The 22,513-nt window shown below is 29.8% G+C and overlaps 1 protein-coding gene across 3 annotated transcripts; it reads right to left on the bottom strand.

The window, feature by feature from the left end:
- Window positions 1-273: 273 nt before the first annotated feature.
- Window positions 274-22,181, bottom strand: dco (discs overgrown casein kinase 1). 3 transcript variants are annotated; one of them, XR_012456104.1, is made up of 10 exons: window positions 21,537-22,180; window positions 21,330-21,440; window positions 20,823-20,971; window positions 15,586-15,814; window positions 15,244-15,414; window positions 15,002-15,150; window positions 14,136-14,325; window positions 12,025-12,181; window positions 7,889-10,090; window positions 274-7,243 (listed from the first exon to the last, which is right to left on the bottom strand). XR_012456104.1 is itself a non-coding variant. In XM_074120846.1 (9 exons), exons 1-9 carry the CDS (start codon window positions 21,610-21,612, stop codon window positions 9,988-9,990), a joined length of 1,335 nt encoding a protein of 444 aa, XP_073976947.1. In that variant the 5' UTR covers window positions 21,613-22,180; the 3' UTR covers window positions 274-9,987. The 3 variants fall into 3 exon arrangements, 2 of the variants coding, with proteins under 2 accessions (XP_073976947.1, XP_073976948.1); XM_074120846.1 differs by having other exon boundaries at window positions 274-10,090; XM_074120847.1 differs by lacking the exon at window positions 12,025-12,181 and having other exon boundaries at window positions 274-10,090; window positions 21,537-22,181.
- Window positions 22,182-22,513: the final 332 nt, after the last annotated feature.

Genomic DNA, 22,513 nt, shown 5'->3' with positions numbered 1-22,513 from the left:
ATATGAAAGGATAAAGAATCCTGAGTTGTACAAGTAGCAGTATTTAGTAGAGATCATGATTTTAAATTCTGAATTATCTTTTGCACTAAATTCTAAATAAATAAAGAGAAATGATAATAAAATATTTTTCGAAAATCTTACTGCTGAAAAAATTTAACTGAATAATATGTAAAAGGTCAAAAGAACCAACATCCATAAGACAACCCCTTTAAGCCGATCAATTTGTTACTTTACTAAGCAGATTGTTAATTATAATTCAAAATTAAAAAACGCTTATGGTTTAGCAATTTATTAAAATAATATTTCCGCTATTAAACAACACTTTTTTTTCTAGAAATTCTAAAAATTTATACATTATTCGAAGGACTATACCTTTTGGAAGTCAGGTAGGTCCTTAAAAAATGTAGTTTATCATTAAAAGGATGCAAGAAGTAATTCTCTTGCATGTTACTTCTTTATTTTCGGGTCATCATTTCTATTAAATATAAACAAATATAATTTCTGATATTTTTTTTTTCTTTGCTAAATAAAATCTAAACACGGATGGTTTAGTCATTTCAAAGGTTTTTATAAGGTTTGTGCGATTCTCAGACATTTCGAAAAATATCAAGATGTGCCTTAAATAAAATCAAGCATTTTTTTTTTTGTATGTATATAAGTATATATTATTTTAACCTTATATTTTCTTTTATAATTTAAAATTTATTATTACTTGGTGAAATGTGTTTCAAAACACATTTAAAAAGAACTTATGACTCAAAGAAAAAAAAAATTAAAGAAAGAAAACTATTGCACATCTGTAAGTGAAAAAGTTTTCCTTGACAATTACACACATCGATAATCTTTTTCAGTATTAAAGTAAATAAAAAAAATCACAATGATTTATATGAATTATATAACACCAACAATTGCATGTTTTTCCCCACGCTTTAATACAAACTAATATTTAGGGAATTATTTGTAAATATACACAACTTGAATACGAAAAATGTTACGATTTCCATTACGCATGATGTACCAACATACAGAACTATTTTTTTGTTTCTTAATTTTTTATGTATTTATTTAATTCTTTTATAATAATTAGAAAAGGCAATTTCAGGGTCATGTGGCACCTCTTCCTCCCTTTTTAGACATCAAAATTAATAATATTATTAAAAAAAAGAAGAAGAGTTTTTTTACATTCCCTTAAAAAAGCCTAAGTAGTAATAAGAAAAAATGCATTGTTTTTTTATTATTATAACTATTATGTTAACAATTATATTTTACAAGCTAGGCAGCTTACAAAGCAAAAAAACAAAAAAGGGAAAAAAACTGCCTCATTTATGTATAATCCAATTGGGAAAAATATAATAATTGCAATTTGAAGACCATAATAGATACTTTTCAGTCGTTAAGGCTTTTGTTTATATTATTGGACTCGAAATGATAATATTAATAATAGTATAGTAAAAAATCATCAAAACCTCAGTTCTGCAATTAAAGTAAAACGTCAAAGTTAATAAATTAGCGTAACGATAAAATTTTCAGTTTTGGATTTTTGTTTTTTGGATATATCTGAAGTGATTCTCTACGAAGGTTGGGTTCAACTTCTCGTTCCATTAAAGATACAAATTACAAGTAGAGCCGCTATTACCATAGCAGTTGCGTAAAAAAAGAAAAGGTTTCTCTGAACTGTTTCTTCACCCAACATCTTCCAGTTCTAATTGGCACTACTAGAAAATAAATATACGCTAAGAAGAAATTCTAAGAAATAATAATAATAATGTCACACAAACGAAGTGAAAACTCACATCAATCAGAAGTCTAATTTTTTGCAGGTCTCAGTTTATAATTTCTATAAATAGGTAGTATGCGCTAAACCATTGGCGCAAAATTTAAGGGGATATTTTTACGTTTTTAAAGCATAAATTTACTTCCTTCTTCAGTGATTTACACATATGACAACACAAGCATAATTCAAAAAGAAAAAATGTATCTTATGTTTCGCACCGTACGATCTAAAAATGTCCTCTTGAGATGGATTGCCTAGTTCGGATCTAGTGACTGCTTCTTTTACCACACTGATTCACAAGAAGGGTGGTCAGGATTAATGAATGATGATTTTGCGAATCACTTACTCCTGATACACCATTGGTTATGGCGACAGAACATTAACATAAGAGAAAATGACTTTTATTAACATAAGAAAAAATGAACTCGTAAGTACTTTCCCGAACATCAAATCTGTTAAAGAATATCCTCAACACTTTAGATCACAGCAGAAATAGGTTATACGTAGAGCTTTCAGGAAAAAACAAAAAAGGTTCAGTTCCTAGAGACCAAAAACACTTATAAAAGAGGAAATACAATTGTATATATATAAATAAGTAAATACAATTTCACTATCAGCAGTTTGAGCAGGGAACCCAGCCTAGGAGGATTGAACGAGCTATTCCAAAGTTTGATTTTGGTGGGCTCAGAAATTTCGAATTTAGGAGCACTTTCTTATAGAATTCTTAAAATTTCTGGTACCCTAATTTTTTGGTAACACAGAGGTTGTTGAAGAGTATGATTCAACGGGGAATACAATAGGCCGAATTCTGACCTAACTTCAGTTGGGTCCAACTTTTTAATGAATTTTTTGCAAAAAAAAAAAAACAACAAGAATTTATTATTAAGCGCCATTAGACTAAGAATGTAGTGGATATGAAGAGATATCTCATGATATCTAAGAAAATTAACTACATCCGAGCGCGCCCACTTTTTTTCGCACGAGCATTTTTGATACCTTTTGGCATAAAGTATGAGAAATAGTGCATAAGTGAATTTTAATGAAAAATTATTTTTGAAAAAATTAACAACTTTAGGCTGCCTTTAAGATGACTTTTCTCTAAATTTTGACCAAATTTTAACTTTTTTAATTTTTAAAGCAATGGAATTATATGGTATACGAAATAGAAATGTCTGGATTGCCAAAATAAGCCACTGGAAAGTAAATTTACAGAAAATTGAGTTTAAAACTTATAAGAAATGTTAAAAGTGGATTCTTTTTTATCTTTCATCTTAACAGGCTTCAGTTATTTTACAATTTATGTTGCCTTAGTATGTATGGCCTTCATTTGCTTATATTTATTTAAACATAAATCCATAGTTTAGTTCCTTTTCTTTTAATTACGTAAGTACAAATTAAAAAGTTTCAAAAATCTGATGTAATTAATACAAATCTATATTTCATATATATATATTATATTTTTTTAAGGCATTATAAACAGATAAAGTAGTTTTATTATTAAAGCCTAGACATGAATTAGATTTGTGACTTTTGGTTTGTTTTCTTTTCTTAGACTAAAAAAAAAAAGACAAAAAAAGATTGTTTCAATTTATTCGAGTTTCTGAATAAGCATTTTATTTTTGTTGTAATTATTAGAAATTAGTGGTTTTGTTTCTTTTATCATTTATATACAGAATAGGAACACAATTTTTTTTTGTATTAATCATACCTTTAATCATTGAGGATTAACGTTTAAAAAACATAAATAACTAACCTTAACAGAAGAATAATGTAAAGGAAACAGCGAATTCGTAAAAACAGCCGGCCCTTTCAAATCTAATTAAGAAGAGAAAAAGAAGTACCTATTACTATAATAGTTGGTTCAAATAGCTGCCAAATTTAAACATAAAAAATTTATTTTATCTAAAAGGATGTGACTAAATTTAAATTTACAATATAAAAAAGTTTTAAGTATATTTTTTCAGAATAATTAAAAAAAAAAAAAAAAGCATTTGTTTTTAGAATAAGAGTGAACTTCATTTTCCACGCACATATAATCAGTCTTTAGTTATAAAGTAATTTATTATAAACTTTAAATAATATTATTAAAGTTTTGTAATGCTAACTTTTTTCGATAAAAAATCGACATTTAGCCTAATTAAAATCGACAATTAAACAGTAAATACAGTATTTTATTTATATATGTATAAAAACAAGAATTATATTTGAATATAAATCGCAAGATTCATACTATTCCAAGCACATTAATATTTCTTCTATTTTAATTAAATTAAAAATTAACTACTGCCCATAATTTTTTTCTTTTCTACACTTGGAATGGCATCCTTTGAAAGTATTTATTTTTTTTAACGGCGAAACGAATAAATTGAAACATTTTTTTAAAAATATACTCAAGTGTTTAACTTTTCTTTAATTTTTCCCATTTTAAATATGTATAAACACACTTAAATTACTAAGAGTATGAAAAATGAAATATATTATTTTTGTTTTAATTATTTATTATGTTTTTCAATTTTTGTTTTATATCCATTTTTCTTTTTTAATTTTTTGACACAGTTTTACATATATTTTACATGTATTATATACAATCACTTATCAATTTTATTAATTATAAGTTATAATATTGGTTCGTTATTTTTATTTTATTTTCAAGGCGGTCATTTTTTTTTTTTTTTAATTATAACAAATAATTGTGGACCACCAAGAAAAATTGTAATCAATAGAAAAAAAGTTCAATAAGCGGTAAAATTTGTCTCCCCCCACAAATTTTGTTTAATCGGTACATTAAATACGAGTAGGAAACATCGTTCTTTTTATGTTTAACCGCACTTTCCATTCTTCTTCTTCATTCTGTTCTTCTTCTTGTAATTTTAATGACACATACACTCCGATCATCTTCACTAATAGAAAAAAAAAAATCACACAGATAAGAAATTCTTTTTATATACACCTCAAGAGCCAATATTCATATCCTCTACTTTTTCGCATATACTGCACTTAAAAGTCCCCAAAATTTGGTATGATCTTAAGATTTAACTTTTTATTCATGTTTTAATTTTATGAAAATGAAGACTTTGAACTTACAACAGTAAGTAATTTATAGTTTTTATTGGTACAATTTTCTAACTTAAGTTATGGAAGAGTAACACATTTGCGTACCAAGAAGAGGCAGACCGGAGCAACACAAGTTTTTTTTTATATATATATAATGGAGAATACTTTTGCTTAACTTTTTACTTTCTCTAATATTCTATCATCAAAGCTTCTAGGAATTTCACGTATGACTAGGCCGCGTAACAAATCGCTATGATGAAGGCAGAATGTAAATTTCCGCTTCAAGCTCAAAAATAAATAAAAAAAAATTGGAAAAACAAATAGTACTTCTGGTTAGAAGGAAAATGAATCTTTGCTCAAAATGAAATAAAAAAGGAGTGGACAGCTACCAAGATTCGCTGAACATATAAATGGACAGAAAATTTCCAAACTGTACTCTAGTAAATTCAGCTAGAAAACTGTAGAATGGATAGAATATGTTTAGAGAGCAACTATCCTTTAAAAGAAAAAGAAGATGAACGACTGGTCTATGGGTGGCAAAAATGTGATGAACGGCAAAGGATTAGGTAATTTGGAGACTCGAATAGAGTCAAGTTTTAATCTGATGCCGGCAACTATAAAGAAAACACCTTAAATATAAAATGTATTTAACAATAGGTCGCCGCTGTAAATGAACAATGCAACTTGTTCAATCACTTAGTGATTGCCTGAGTAACGGAGATGAGATTTTTGTGAATAACACATCCTGAATTTTCCGCGGATTATCCATTTCTAGAATACTTTGTTCAGACATTCGAATAAAATTCTGAATAACAAATAAACGAAACTTTCAAACATTACAAACTCACTACTATTAACTACAATGAATCGAATTTATAAAATTAACTAGTTCTTAAGAAGAAAACAAAAGTAAGCGGAGGGGGTACAAAACTTTTTTTTGCAGCAAGGGTATCCTCCAGGATATTAATCGTTGAAACATTTATGCGTAAAATAACAACGCCATTGGCTCGCTTAGTGGTACTCGATGCAACTACGATTTGCCTCTTACTCTTACCAAAGTGTTTAACTCAGCAGTTACAGGAAAAAAAAAAAAAACCCGAGTTATCGAGAATTTAAAACACTTTTGACGGAAAAATAAAACGTTTTCAGCTAAGTTATAATATTATTTTCTCCTGAATAAATAACGTGAATATCAAGCGAGTTAAAGAATAATTTACATATTACACATGGCTATAGAGTGGTAAATCGAAGGAAGCAAAAGGGCTTTTCCTGCGTAGGTTCGGCTAGCTCAAGGTTATTAAAACAATGCGACATCTTAAAAAAAAGAATGACGTTTCAAGTGTTTATACGTACCTGTGGCTCATTTATAAAAAAAAAAACTGAATTCAATTGTACCACAACTGGTACGGCTCTTTTTTCAGAAAAAAAACATTTCAAGAAACTTCTGAATTTAGCCAAAGTACTTCACGTAATACGAAGAAAAGTCTATGGGTGGACATTAGAATAAAATAGTTTAGTTTTCGTAATAAAAACCAGAACAAAACAAACTTAAGATAAAAAGCTTCTGTAGCACTATAACCTAGAGCCAACACTACTTTTTCACAGTTAAACCTTCTTGCTTCTCTTTTGACCGCTCCCTTAAGCATCATTTACAATGAATTCTTCGAAAACAAAACAAAAGTGTAAATTATTAGGCCCATGTTTTGTTTTAAACATATACATACGAAAATAACTTGGTTACTTAAAAAAATCAATAAACTAATTGTTTTCACATGTATTCCCTATACAACCTTACAATCTATATGATCACATTATTATTACATACAATATATAAACTATATACAAATTGCTCAGTACGTACAGTATTACAATTCGAATTAAACAAAAGAAAAAGAAACGAATATTTTATGTATAAATAAAGAATGAGGTCACTGATTTTTACTTATTATGTACAATAAAAAATAAAGTAACAAAAAATCTAATAACTATTCATAGTATAAGTCTATTATTCCAATAACATCGCGAAAAATTATAAAAAAGTCTGTTATTAAGAAAAGTAGAAAAACACACTTCTAGATACGGACATCCAAAAATAAAAATACGAACATTAAACAAATATTTTAGAATATTAAAACATGTTTTTAAAAATTAAGTAACTATTTCTTAGAACATATCAGTCACTTAATGATACCTGGGTTCTTTGATTTCTCACTTTAGGCCAACCGCACAGAGTTACTTTGATGAGACGGGTTCAATTGTCAAAGTTTTGCTAGTGCAATAAAATACGCAACCAACAACGTAGTTGAATGACATTTCCTTGATTGCACATCACCAACAAATAACCAAAATAATTTTATCTGCAAACAGCCTGGCAGTCTTTGCTGTTTTGTAAACGGCTAGCGAAGTTTTTATAATCTGGACATAAAAAAAAGACAAAGTTGTGTGAATTATTCTAAATATCCGACTCAAGAATATCACCATAACTTTATGTAACAATACTATCATAAGTCCCAGACTTCGCAAGTTTATTAGGTTGAATCGTTTTTAACTTCTATTAGAACCGACTTACATTCTCGTTACGTTGGCGTTCGAAGTTTGAGTCAAAATCAGGGCATCTAGTCACGATAGACAGTAGTGAAATCTGACAGATCGAGAATTTTCAATACTGCGCAGGTGATTTTACTACAAACAAGCTATTTTTTTTTATTTATTTAATCATGTTTTAAATAATTTGTTGGATAGCTTAACAAATGATCGAACATTTTGTTGTCCTGCTTCTTTTTTCTCCAAGAAATTTAACGGTTTATATTGCCATAAACAAAATAATCTTTAAATATTTCGCAACAAATAGATTATATTAACAGGGATGAGTAAAGCGCACGTAATATTATACTCACTCTAGACTCCAAATTGAGACTGTCTTCAAGTAACTTCGATTTTTTTTTTTTTTTTTACTTTAATTTGTTTAAATAAATATACTAAAACGCCCTGCAGAAAGTAGATCACCGATTATTCCGCCATTTTTCCCGAATGAACCAGAACTTCTTTACGTTTACTTACTGGCTTGGACAATTTCAGAACCCATGATCCATCGCTTTAAGAATTGCTACCTCTGCGCGGAAGGCCTTGGAAATTTCCTTTAAATAAAAAGAAAAAATTAATTGAACATTTTATTATAAATTTGTTTTTATTTTAGTAAATACAGTACAATAATTTAAATAAATTAATATTTATTAAATTATTTAGGAAATTAATTTTATTATCTTCTTTCAAAAAATTAAAAAAAAAAATCTGTTTTTTTACAACACAATTTTTTTTGTTTACAAATGGAAGCAAAATTTAATCTATAATTTCTTTTAAAATGATTAATTAGATAATTTATAACTTTTCTTTTACACTTTATCAAGATGTCAGCTTTAACTCCCCTAAGAGGGATCCGGAGGCGCCAACTAGATTTAACGGTCGGACTTCGACGCCCACAACCGTACAGAAACTAAAGAGAACGGTACCCATCCAAGCAAATATTTGTCATTAGATAAAGATGTAAGCTAATTTATTTTTACTTTTTATTTACGAAAACAGAAATGGGGCTATTGGGATGTAGACATTCACCCAGACTTCTGCAAAAATGTGGTTGATTTAAAAAAATAATGTGAGGGGAATAAAATTAAAAGTTGGTTGAAATTTTGCAGTAAGTGTAAATATTACTAAAATCAGAAAAAAAAATAATAATAATAATATTCTTAACGACTAGCTACAAGGAAGAGTATACTAAGAGGCTTCACAGACATAAATCTGCCAGAAGAAATTGTATAGGGATACAGGTAATAAGATGTCGGACGAATTTCAAAACAATATCTTTCTATCCCGATTAGTGACGAATTTTATTTTCCTTAATCTCTATTATCATTTCTAGTTAATTCTACCGGATCCAAAAAAAACCTGGTAACATAGCAATTAAATATATAACAAAACGTCAGATTGATATTGTAAAGTAAAATTGGTTTTGATACATAAAGCTTAAAATAACCGTTTGCCTGCGACATATTTATACGTGGAATACATGTATGTGTGTCATGAAAAAAGGTGTTATTTCCTAAACATTACAAAGTAGAGATCAGTAGATAATTAGAAATCCAAATCCGAACAGAACTGTAAGTAAACCAAACCATGCCAAGATGTTTAATTATTGAATGATTTAATTAAAAGAAATATCATTTTTAGTTAGTATTTACCCAAGGTCTGCACAATTTTATATTAAATGAACAAGTGAATGAAAATTTATTAAATTTTGTTGACGATTCCCTTCAGTTTTTGTAGAAATTCCGTGAATTCGCATCAATCTTTTGGGCTATTCCGTAACTTGTATATAAGGAAAAAAAAAAAAAAAAATCAGAAAATTATATTTTAGCCACAACTTCACTATAGATCTAAGATAGTGGATAGATTGGATACCAACCTGTCCACGAACATTTTGTTAAAGTTGGCGCCACTGGAAGCAATTATTTAAATTTATCAAATTTACAACAAAATCGACTCCGTGAACTTAAAACCAAAGTATCATTTCCTTATCATTTTCAAATTAATAATCCAAATAAAATTATCCAAAGTAAAGTCAAATTGTATTTTATTTTTGTGTACGTTACTAAAGTAAAAAAAAAAAATATCCCATAAGCAAATAATTGGAAAGAAAATAAATACAAGAGTTACCAGATTCTGTCACAAAACGATATCTGTTACTTTGTTTCAATGACTTGTTGCTTTTCAAAAGATGAATAGTGTGGTGGAAGAAGTTAAGTAAAAGAATCTCCTTGGAGGGGGCTTATTCTTATTTCTTTTTTGTTATATTGAGCATCCTCTGCAATCATTTTCCAATCACAATAAAAATAAAAATTAAAAAAGAAAAAGAGAAAATGAGGTTTTCACAAAAACCTCAAAAAAATTTCTTTTTCTTTTTTCTTTTTTTCTCCACTTATCCTCTTGACTTTTTTTTTTTTACAACAAATTAAAAAAAAAAAAAAGGTGCGGCATCTTAAAAGAGGCAGCATTTCGAAATTCGAAGCAGAAGATTGGTATGGTGTTTACTCAAAATCCAATTCTGCGCCTCAAACTCCTCGGCGTGCCCACTCTCACTCGGTAGTTGTGGGGGGATCTCTCTTTCATTTCTTCCTGGACGTATCATTTTTAGAGACAGATCCACGTCTCACATTAGCACCTGGTGGGCTTACTGACGGGGGTGCCATGGCCCCTCCTGACACTGTGCTGTAACATGGAGGCAAGGCCTACTATTAGCTTCAGATCCTCTCCCGCTATATTTTTGTATATCTTAATGAATAATATTAACAAATTAATGGAAACCTACCAATTTACTTGAAACATTGCCGATTAGTGTGCAGAAAAGTTACTAGAATAATAATTGGGTCTAACAATAATAAAATTAAAGAAATGTTTAGTGGGGGTTTGCATCAGTAGTTTTATAAAATTATTATTACTAGAACGACAACAAAATGTTATAAATTAAAATAATAGTGAAAAAATAACTATTTCTTCTTTTTATCGTAAAAAACGTTGGTTTTAAACATTTTAAGCGTTGAGAATCATCAGAGAACCTGTAGTTCAAAGACGATAATCACAGGAAGCTCAAAATTTATGCATCTTTTCATAATTCAATGGTAACAAATACTTCCACTTTACTAGATGGATTTTTTACCAAGTTCTTTTACTGATTTTCTTAAAAATTTCCTGAAATTTTATTCACGTGATCTATTATTTTTATTTGAAAAATTATCAATTAAGGGGATCTCAAATAATTTTAAAGTATTTTAATTTATCTTACTTTATCACTTTCATAATAATTATTAAGATTATGTGGGTTACGTATTCATTACACATTTCATTGCGATGATGAAAAAAATGATGTAAAAGGAGATTCGAATTTCCTTAAATTTGCAATAATAATTTTGGAAAAAAATCCATCAGTTCCCTCAGAGACTTTTCTGGCATAAATTTTTTGAAATATATAATTATCTTTTCAAGGATGTTTTAGGTTTTGGATACAAGGCAAAAACAGGGTTGGGAAGCACGTTGGAGTTTTCATAAAACCAAAAAAGATTTGCCACCGCGGAAGGAGCTAGCACTTAGCTTGATGACACGGCAGCCAAGAATAATTTTTCCAAAATTTAATATTCTCCTCTTGTCTTCTGAAGTTCTTTAGCTAAAGGTTTTTCTCGCATGAGAGCACTAATTTTTCAACGTTCATACTCACTTCATATGGAAGATTTTCCTGAACGTTCATCATTATAAAAGTAGACACTAGAAAATCATTCCATGTTTTTTTTTTCTCATAACTCATTCCTCATAACTATTTGACACAATTGAAGCACATTAAAAGAAAACTGGCGAGGTGAACTAAGCGATCCCAGAGAAAACTTTATAAGACTGCTTCCAGGAATGGACACATTGTTGGGATAAATGCAATAGGTAGAGAATACATTAGATTATCCACTGTTAGTTTGATCGTAGTTTGCTTGAGGTTAATACAGATAAACTAGATTTTCTGAGTATATTTTAGACTCAGCCAGATTTCTAACTTAACCGGATTTAATGAAAAGCAGGATTTCTGATTCCGCCTGCTATTCATGTATACCATCTATTTTCTGATTTGATCAAAAACCCAGGAAAAAAATAAAATAAATAAAACATGCTCTTTAAAAAGATATTAGCATGCTAAAAATAAAGAAAATAAATAGATTCATGGGAAAAGAAATATGATTTATTACACAAAACCGGTGAAATTCTAAATTACATGCTTAATTTCTTAGTAAAACATGCTTGGATAAAGTGCAAGCCAATATTTTGGCATAGTGAAGAAAAAATAAAAAAATCTAAGAAATGAGGTTATATTTACAATTTACATTTGTTCAATCTTATAAATATTTTTTAATATATAAATAAATAAAATTATTAAAAATAAAAAGTTCACTCAAATGAAATCGTTTAAAATTAAATGGTGTTGGTGATTTAAAAATAAAAAAAATTAAAATGAATTCGTACAAAATGTGTTCGAAAAGCGCAATTTATATCAGCAAGTGGATTATAGTAGAGACATTTTTGCGTATATTGAGCGATAATATAGCTTTCGTGTAAACATACATTTTTTATGAATTAAAAAAAAAAAAATAGACAGACAGACGTACTTGTCTACTGGTGTGGTAGCGCTATTATTCCTTGGCAGGGTAAGATCAAGTGTGGCAGAGTTCGATAACACTGCACCTCCACGATGTAACCTCATCGAGACTCTTCTCTCTTGGCCGCCCTCGCCAGCTGTCATCACACGGCCACGACCTCCGGACGCTAAACATATTTCCCGGCTTTCTTTGTAACTTAGCTCTTGGCTTTTTTTTTTCTTTCTTACTTTTTTGTTATGTTTTTCATTTCCTAAGATTTTTTGTAACCTTCTTCTAAGTTAAATTATTTTAAATTAGTAAGTTTTAAATAAAACAAAGCAGTTGCAATTATTCTAAAAACAAAACAGTAATGAAATATTAATTTATCGCAGACGCTATTAATTTTGTTTGTTATTAATTTTAAACTAATCAAAATTTAACAGAAGGTTCTTCAATTTGAGCAAAGGCTAGGTACTATTTTTTAATTATTTTTTTTTTAAATAATTATTTTTGCCATATTTTTGAGGGAAACCTTGTAGCGCTTCATTAGGAAGATTCTGTTAAAGCTGAAAAAGCTGTTTACATTACAAATATCGCAACAAACAGATCTCCTAAAACAAGAAACTTCTAAAGAGAGCACCTGTGATAGTCAATACGCAGAACACCAAAAATCTGGCAGGAACATTCTAAATTTCTCTTAATGCAGTTATTACAGTGCAAAACATAACAAAAGAAATCGTAAATGTAACGTAAATGGGCCTCCTATTTTGTTTTTGAACCAGAGAAATCACATAACTAGTAAAAATTAATTCGAATATTTGAACCAAAGGCGTCAATTCCTTCCTCTTTTACAAGTAGTGAGAGATACCCGTAGTTTCCTTCTGCGCAGAGACGTGGAAGTAGTAGTCCAGCAGTTCTTTTTATGAACTTCGAGAGGAGAATAATGAGACCTGTATATTCGGATCGTATGTACCAACCAAGAATTGGTCTAGTTAATAGTATAGTACGGTTCATTAAATCAAAAAGAATAATGATCATAATGAAAAATTGCTTGAAGATGTAGAAGGACTACCTGATGAGAGGTTGGTCTAGAGAATAACTAGAGAGGAATTCCTCAGGAAGAGAAAAGGTGGACACACGAGAAAAAGTTGGAGTGAAGAGTAAAAGATAATCTGTCTAAAATCGGAGTGACCGAATGGAGACGAAAAACACAAGACAAAGATTCTTGGAGAGGAATTGTCAGAAAGGCCTTAAAGTCAACCTTGGGCTGTAGAGCTAGTAAAATAATTAAGCAAGCAAGTAAGTAAATTGTCAGAGAAAGTAATGATAATAGTTTTGGATCAAAAGATTTTCTCCGCTCACTGCCACTTGCAAAAAAAAAAAAAAAACCTTTACAACCTTACCTGTAGAAGTTAATGTTTCTTTAAAAAAGTCTAAGGAAAATTCTTAGGAAAAACACGAACCCAATAATACCGTTGGTTCAACCGGACTCTAACTTTGCAAAAGGAAAATTATTGTGTTGTTGTACACAGATGGATCAAAGTATGGCATCTCGAAAACAATGATAAAAAAAAAAGAAGATATCTCTTGATTTTGTATGAATTTTGTATCTCCATTATATTCTGCCTTCTACAAGGACTATAATAATTTGTAACTATATAGGATATTAAATACATATTATCAAATAAAGTTTATTTTTAACTTCTGAATTATCGAAAATTTAAATAGTTTTAAAATTAGTCATTAAATTTTTGTTTAAAAGGCTTTTCAAGTAGGTGGTCAATTTTTTTTAATTTTCTTCCTCTTTTAGAATGATTTTATGATATTTTTGATTCCACTCCAATTATTACCATCGATATGTCAATTTAATTTTATTTATTTTATTTATAAAAACCCCAATTATTTTATCATTTCAGTCAACATATTTCTTCAATATACAACAGAGCCATTGTTTTTTTTTTTTTTTAAAAATAATGAACCCAAATCCCATGCAGTTAGTAATCTTTCTTTAAGTAACTACTTTGAAGTTAAAAGAAGATTCTTTATACTACTAGTAGTCAAGAAAAAGTGTAAGAGAAATATCTAGTATTTTTTATTTTTATTTTGGGATTAGTTGAGAATAATAGAATACAAGTATCAACCTGTTGTTGGGCTGGAATTGGCCGGAAGTGCCAAAGCAGGTCTACTCCTTCGTTGGGCTCCATTGGCGGCTCGCTCTCCTGGACCTATCCTCACAGTGATCCTAGCACCAGTTCCGGTTCCCCCGGTTCCCACAGCACCTCCACCGGCTGCACCTCTTGCTTCTTCACCGCTAGCACCACGACTACCACCCTGAAAACCAAATTAATGATTATTAATACTGTTAAATAATTATATTCTTATTTTTTTAATTGTTAAGTGCTTTAAGAAAAGTTTCTGTCTGCTCATTCACAATAAATGTAAATAACAACGATTTATGGATTTAGAGTAACTAAATAAATTAATTCATGAACATGTATTTCATGTTATAATATAACAATATAAATTGATGTATTTCTTCCACATCTATTTCTAGCAACTAGAAATGATCAAAATTTTTATTAACAATAAAACAAAAAGTCATCCTATTACTTTTAGACAAATTTTACGTCCATCAGAGAGATGAAAAGGAATAAATTTCGTATTGCATCATAAAATTCACGGCTAAATCGGAGAATCGAAATGAATAGCACAATATTTCTTCTCTTTGCGATCCTCTTCTCTAACTGCACGGCAATCGTGGATCATCGCTTTTGTTCATGAAAGTTGGTTTAATGGAGGTTGTCATGTTTACCTCAAAAAGGCTGTTTGTTAATAGTTCACCTATAGCAGCTAACATTTAATACAAAAATTCCAGATTTGAAGAAAATTTCGAGAATTTCAGCAAGAATCATGTGAGGTTTCATACCAGAAGAGATGCACTTGTTAAAAATAAACAAATAACTGAAACCCTGGTAGAACGTTTAAAATTGGCACAAATATTACTTACGAACTTGAGCATATTCCAATCAAATACATAATCATAGGTGAAAAGTTCACGATGGAAAAGGGTTCGAAACATCTGTCTCAGGTAAGAATAATCTGGCCTTTCTTCAAACCTTAATGACCGACAATAATTTAAATATAGTGCAAATTCCGCTGGAAAAAACAAAAATTCAAAATGAAATGAAAAATTGTTTATGAAATTCCAAGAAAAATGAATGAATAAATAAATATCAATTTGATAAATACCTGGATAACCTTTACATAATTCATCAATTGGTGAGGACATTTTCTTTTCACTAATGCGTTCATATTTTTGTCGTTTAGTAGCTGCCTTAAGACCTTGCCATGGTAAAGAACCACGGTTAAAATACATTAAAACATAACCTAATGATTCTAAATCGTCTCTTCTGCTCTGCTCTGTAAGTTAAAACAATAGATAACTTATTATATTATATAGTAAAAACAATACCAAATACCTCTAATGATGAAGAAAACCTCTCACACACACGCACATAATAAACACACACAGCATACTTCTCTTTTGTAGAGATACACACGTACAATAATATCTGGGCATGCAAAACTTACCAATACCCAGATGTGTATTTATAGATGCATATCTTGCAGTCCCTGTAAGGTTTTTATTTTCTCTATATGGTATATGTTGATGTGTTCGTCCGTCTCTATACTTTTTACCCAAACCAAAATCTATTATATATACCAAATTTCCTTTTTTACCCAGACCCATTAGAAAGTTATCAGGCTTTATATCTCTATGGATAAAGTTTCGACTGTGAATGTAGTCTATCCGACTTATCTGAAAAACAAAATTATTGTTAGTGTTTAAAAAATCTTTTAAAAAATAGCTTAATAATTATTTAATTAAGTTTTTTTCTAGCGACAGAATGAATAGAGGAATAAGTAAAAACATTTGAATTCTTCTAGGGATCACTAAATAAGGGAGGATATGTCCTATTTAAAATGTGAGGTCTGTGCCTCATCGTTATTTTATTTTATTTTTTAATCTATCTTGAACATGACTTTTAAAAAAAACGGACATTACAAGCTACTGGTCCAGAAGCTGTCTAAGTGGACGCATACACTTCCCACGATGTTTCTATTACCGGAAGCAGTAGTGAAAAGTTTTTATTGGAACCGCTACGGCTGTTGCCACTGCGTTCTTTTTCTATTTCATAAATTTCCGAATCTTGCCTTTCTTATGAAAAGAAATAATCACTTTTCCTTTTTCACACTATTGTAAAAGATTTGAACACATGTACTTTTTCATTTTTCAAAATTCCAAAACACCTATAAAAGAAACGACTTGTAGATGAAACTGATAGCGATTCCGGAAATCTTTCAGCGATAGAGAAACTCGTTGGGACAAATGTATTCTTTAAGTATAATTTGAGTAATTCACTGAAATGGTGGCTTTTTTAGGGGATCTTTCTAGGAGTGGAGGGAGGGGATCTTTAATTTGAAGTAACAACTGTATTTTATTTTATTTTATTTTTTTTAAGTCCATGAACTTTGTGAAGACCAAGTATAATAACTAATTCTAATACCTCAGATTCACTTCTAATTATAAATTTATAAATATAATAAGTATAAATATCACTTTCGTCTTTTTCACAGAGGTATCATCTATCTTTAAGGCATTATGCTCGTTGGGTTATGGTTCTACGTTATTAAACAAAAATAAACAAAAAATTACCTTTCTACTTTTTTTTTAAAGTTTTTTATACTTATAGGTAAATGAATTAACTTTAACTTTACTGTCAATTATAATTATGTAATCGGATTGATCCAAAGAATAGATCTTTACAAAAATTTTATTGTAGAATTACTTATTATTCGGAAAATAATCTCGTAAAGCTTTCAAAAATTCATGTTCACCAATCTTTTTGTATATTCCTTTATTGGAGAGGGGGAAAACTAAACTGAGGATGAGATAGAAAGTTTCACACTAAGAAAAAGTCTTCCGATATTGTTGAATGCAATCACGCGATAATGTTGAATGAAATCACGTACTTGAAGATTTCACAAAATAAGCTCTTATTTTCCTGGTAGTCTGTTATTATTTTCTAAAGATTTGTTTATATATATTTATTTAGTTTAATAATATATACTGAAAAGATGCTCAGAAATATTCGTTCCCTCTTGTCTGAAAATATAGTCTTTAAACTACTTTATCCGTCTCCCACGTGACGTAGTTCAGGTTCGTGTAAAGAATTAGACTCAATTTACAACTTACTTTAGGCCCATCAATAATTCTGACGCATCAACTTTCATCTTTCTAGAAAGGTTAAAATGTTAAAATTATTCCATTATTATTTATAAATTTTATATAAATTTTTTGTATTCGTAAAATGAATACATCATTTAGACAAATTTATCGAAAAAAAGTAAAAACCAGAGTTTAATGTACATTGAAAGAAAATAATGAATTAAATATCCTTCAAGAATAACCTTTATATACATAAAAATTGAAATAAAATTTTATTAAAAAACTAATTAGCATGCGTAATGTATAGAAACTCTTAAATCAAAAAGTACAAAGTTTATTAGCAACAATGGATGAAGAAAAAGGGCAATTAGCTTCGAACTGCCACACATTCCGTTACTAATATTCTAATCTCCTCCAATGATATTTAGGTTCTCCAAGAACAAAGTTCATATTTGAGTTTATTATTTAATTTAACTAATAAAATTAAAATTATAAATGTATCCACAGCATTCTCATTGTCTGAAAAAACAATGTGTATATTTAACTTTCTCCTACATTTGGTAAGAGAAGTTGCAGATTATCAGAGGGGCCCCAAAAATCAAGCACTTTGTACACATCACCCATGTCTGAAGTCTTTAACTGAATTATATTAATGTTTGTGGTGCCTGAATGTGTTGTTTGATAGTTGTTGCACGGCGATTCCCGCAGAGACGAAAAACATTGCTGAAGAATGTAGTTGAACTAACTACCTCCCTTTGCGGGAATGTTGTTTATCACACAAATTAAGAGGATAATGTTTTTTGGCCTAGTCAACCAACATGCAGACAGCCTTCACCTAAATACTTGAACTTAATGTCATTTACTAAATCCCAAATCTACTAAAAATTATTTTTGCTGGAATCATCAGACACCATGAATAATTTTAATCCCAAATTTAATTAAACTCGATCCAGCCATAAAAACATTAGCAGAACATTTGAATGTCGCACTTTTGGTTACCGATTTCTTTCAAATTTGGAATTTAAACAATAATTTTAGTATTACTTATCAGTATTCTACCGGAAGGACTTTTTACAGGGGATTCGAGTCCCATTAAAGACCTTGAAAAAACCATGTTCTCGGGAAGGAATTTTAAACGTAAATGGATAGATCTTTAGATGTAGAACAGTATACAAAGTATATAAAAAGTTGTTGAAAAAAATTAAAGTCAATTCTCTGCTTCAAAGCGGAAATAATATTAAAATAGGATTCTATTTCTTCCATACAGGACCTCAAAAAATGTATTTTTAGTTAAAAATCATCTTCCAAATGTTGAATAACAATCTCTTTGAACAGTTATTTTCAATACACTGAAGAATAGCAAGATTTCTACATATTTTGAAATCCGGGTTTCATCACGTTAAGTGCAGGGAAAACAACCTGTCAGTCAACTTTTGCCGTCAGTCCAGAGTCTGGACTAGCTAAGGAAGACATTATGACTGATTAGCTAGTTCCTCCCGATGAGTCAGTCACCTGCGATAACCAGCGATAACAAAGCCAGTTTACTGATAAGATTTTTTAAAAACATATGAATCATTGCTAAAGCTGTGCAATGTTGCAAGCACAAAAAATGCCAACAAAAACTGAAATATTGGGCAAAATCATTTCCCATCAAGTGGTTAACAATTTTTAATATTTCTAAATTCACTTCTCAACCTCTGCGGTATCGTTTCCAACAATTACAGGGTTTTCCCATGCAAATAGAAGAGTTAGTTTTAGTTCCCAGCGAACCAACTTATTTCTTTTTACAGGATATTGTGGCAGAACGCCTCCCTTTTTTTTTGTAGATCTTTCATTAAGCAGTTTAAGCAAACTGCTAAAATTGTAGGTACGCCGCTTTTCCACTGTTCTCCGTACCAATAAGAATGTTCACTAGGAAGCAATGGATGTGCTGGACAATAAGAGATATCATTTTTGGATTAATTTGATAGGTTGAAAAAAGACTGATATGTGATAGACGTGGGCTGAAGCAGACAGGAACTGTAAATTCATTTAACCGACGGGTGCTTAGGTTTTGGAAGCGATAATGGGTTCAAACAAAAACAAACAAAAAATTGAGCCATCTGCAAATATCCGTTTTTTCTTTCTCAGGGAATCACAATAGATAAATTAACAATAAAACTTTAATTTCGATAATTTGATAGGATGTTGGGTTTTCCGCTAACGAGAACTTATTAGAGAATTCATTGTTTCAAGACACAATTTGTTGCATGAGTAGCAAACCCGTATAGGCCGACGACATTCGATCACAAAATGATAATTCAAAGAATTAAATCACCGCCTCAACCCCCCCCCCCCCCAGAAACGGCCAGCATTATTATTTCACCTACATTATGTCACATCACATTTACAACATCATCATCCCAAACAAAACTTTTCTAGGAAAAAAACTAAATTACTGCTTCCATTTTGACTACTTATATGAAAAAAAAAAAAAAAAAAAATTATATGTATCTACAACAATCCTCCATATTCTTAGAAGTTTTTTGGTGAATATCGAGGTGCGGTCTTAAATAAAAACAACTTTTTGGCTTTATACCGTTTCGGTAATTTTTACTACCTTCTTCAGGGTATTATAAAAAAAGTTTGTGAAGTTTAATGTATAGCTACGAGTATATCATCATAACTGTTGTTATGTTCAACTTCAAACTTAATTGTTTAATTTTTGAAAGATTTTAGGTTTGGAAATACAAAAAAAAAGTATCAACAGAGTAATTACTGTGTTTTTGGAACTAAGTATTTAAAACCCCATTATTTTTCTATTTTGAACATATCAATATTACCAACGACTCAGCGTTCTTTATTCTTACATTCTCACCACTGGTTTCAATTTTCACAAATCTTCAGATTGAACGATCAAGTTTCTGTGAAATAAATTAACGACACAAACATAAAGCTTCTATTCATGGTCACACTATCATTGATTCAGGCGCGGAAGGAGCGACGACAACCTAACACAAGTGGGAGTCAAATTTTGTTACTCACTTGATGGTTCAATCTCTAAAGAAATTCAGCACCTTACTCAGTTTAGAAGAAAAATAAAGAACTAAGAATCGCAACACAAAGAATATAAAACAGACGTTTTAAGAATCTTAACATTGGTTACCATGTTTGAATTAAAGAAAAACTACAATCGAATAAAATCAGCAAATTCAGATATCGCTATACAATAGAAATTGAATTTGGTAATATATATTTCAACTAGATGGTAACAGATTTGTAGCCACTATCTAGTTCTAGTATTTTTTGAAAATAACATGTAATGTTTTTTTACATTAAATCAGCAATTAAAAGACAATATGGAATGATTGAACGGTTAAGCCAATTTAAAAGGGAGAATATTACGATAGTTCCAATTTATAAAAGATAATAAAATAATTATTGCGTTATGCTAGAACACTGCATCTCTGAAAACGGGATTTGTTCAATGTTACAAAACAATTTTCAATCAAACTCTTTAGCTCTGTATTGATCCATCAGTTATGATTTTTGTTGAATCTAACATCTCACTTTAACTTGAAGGTACTAATGAAGTAAGAAAAAGTACAATTTAACTTACTAATTGATCTGCTAATAATAGTACAGTCTTCAATGAAAACCGTCTAGAACAAAAGTTGAACAAGTCTTCTAAGGAAGGGCCAAGTAACTCCATTACCATTACATTATAGTCACCTTCCGATCCGCACCACTTTATGGTAGGAATTCCAACTGGAAGTATTAATCAAAACTTTAATAATTAATGATTCAAAAGCATTTTTTTAAATTTCAATTAGGAATTCAATAATCTGCACGCGGCAAGATTAATATTAAAAAGCATTATGCAAGAGAGTTCAAACTACATATAAACTAACAAATTTTCTGTTAATTGAACTTTAACACCACTGTTACTAGAAAATTTATAACTACTGCTAAACGTCATGTAAGCACATCGTTACCTAGGTTAAAGTGATCTTTTTTTTTTTCTTTAGTTCATTTAGCTTTTTGCAATAGAATACATTTATCTTTTTTTTACTACTATCCGTTCACGGCAAATAAAATAATAGAACAATTAGATTTTTTTACATACCTGCACCCTGCATCATTTTGTAAAATTTGGACTCTATATGAAGCTGGGGATGTCTTGTACGAATACATTCTAATTTTATTGCTACTTCTTCGCCAGTTGAAATATTAGTACCTATTATTTAAAAAAAAAAAATAAAATGCTAATAACTTATAGAAATTAGGTAAACCAAACCTATTAGGAATGTAAGAAATGATTCTATTGCCTTACCTAAATAGATATCCCCAAAAGATCCACTCCCAATTTTACGGCCTAATCTATATTTATTACCAACTCGAAGTTCCATTTCTGGAAATTCACTATGCACTGTTAGACAATGGAAACATAAACATCCTTCTTTTTGGCAGCCATGTTGAATTATCTAACTAAGGATCCAGCCAGCACATCACCCACGATAAGTTTAATTAAAAAAGTACCTGGAGTCCAAACCAAACAGGACACTGCAAGATGTCACCTAAAGTTTTTCACTTCACTTTAGTGTCATCAAGAATATTGAAGCACAATCCGAAACCGTAGAATTTTTGATTGTTTCATATTAGTTCTTCTTTCTCAAGTTTAGACACTCACCACAGATGTTCCAGCCTAAGGTTACCAAGTGTTTCACTAAGAGCGCTGCAGTCGAAATACAATACCTAACATTTAAGTCTTCGTCATATCAGCTGTTCATTTAATTGGCTTCAGTAGTACTATTAAAGGTCAATTAAATTATAATTAAATAAACACATATTTCATTGAATTATTTATCTAGAATTTAGCTTCTAAGTTCGCCCTACTTTAGATATCAGATTTATCAATCTAATGAAATTTACTATAAGGTAGATACACAACCATTTCGTTGGTCACGCCCCGTTTGACGACTACAGTCATGTCCACCCGTAATATTAAACAGTTCAAGTTGTTTCATTGTTATAAATCAAACTGCCAACCTTATTTAGAAAGAATCAGTATAAACCAATAAGAATAAGTAATGTTAGATTTGCATTTAACGATTTTTTCCAAGATCTAAAAAAAACAAAAAGTCTAGAAATAAATTAAACTAATAGCTACTCAAAGTGTTTTAAAATTATTAATCCTCAACAAATTGCATATAAATTCTTTTTAGATAAGCCAGGTAGCCAAAGAATTTCACTGACAAATCCGGTGTGGAATTCATGTAATGAATTCTACTTTTTCGCCAGCAGAAGTTA

The sequence above is a fragment of the Rhodnius prolixus genome, unplaced genomic scaffold, assembly GCF_049639745.1.
Source record: "Rhodnius prolixus isolate KJV_2025 unplaced genomic scaffold, Rpr scaffold_2, whole genome shotgun sequence".
Classification (NCBI taxonomy): Eukaryota; Metazoa; Arthropoda; class Insecta; order Hemiptera; family Reduviidae; genus Rhodnius; species Rhodnius prolixus.
This window is presented reverse-complemented; position numbering and strand designations above follow the sequence as displayed.

Coding starts and splice junctions, on each gene's coding strand:
- dco (XM_074120846.1), bottom strand. CDS start 21,612: ATGGAACTTCGAGTTGGTAATAAATATAGATTAGGCCGTAAAATTGGG. Junction 20,972..21,329: donor CAAAATGATGCAGGGTGCAG/GTATGTAAAAAA, acceptor TAATACTTCCAG/TTGGAATTCCTACCATAAAG. Junction 10,091..12,024: donor GCTACCACACCAGTAGACAA/GTACGTCTGTCT, acceptor TCCATGTTACAG/CACAGTGTCAGGAGGGGCCA.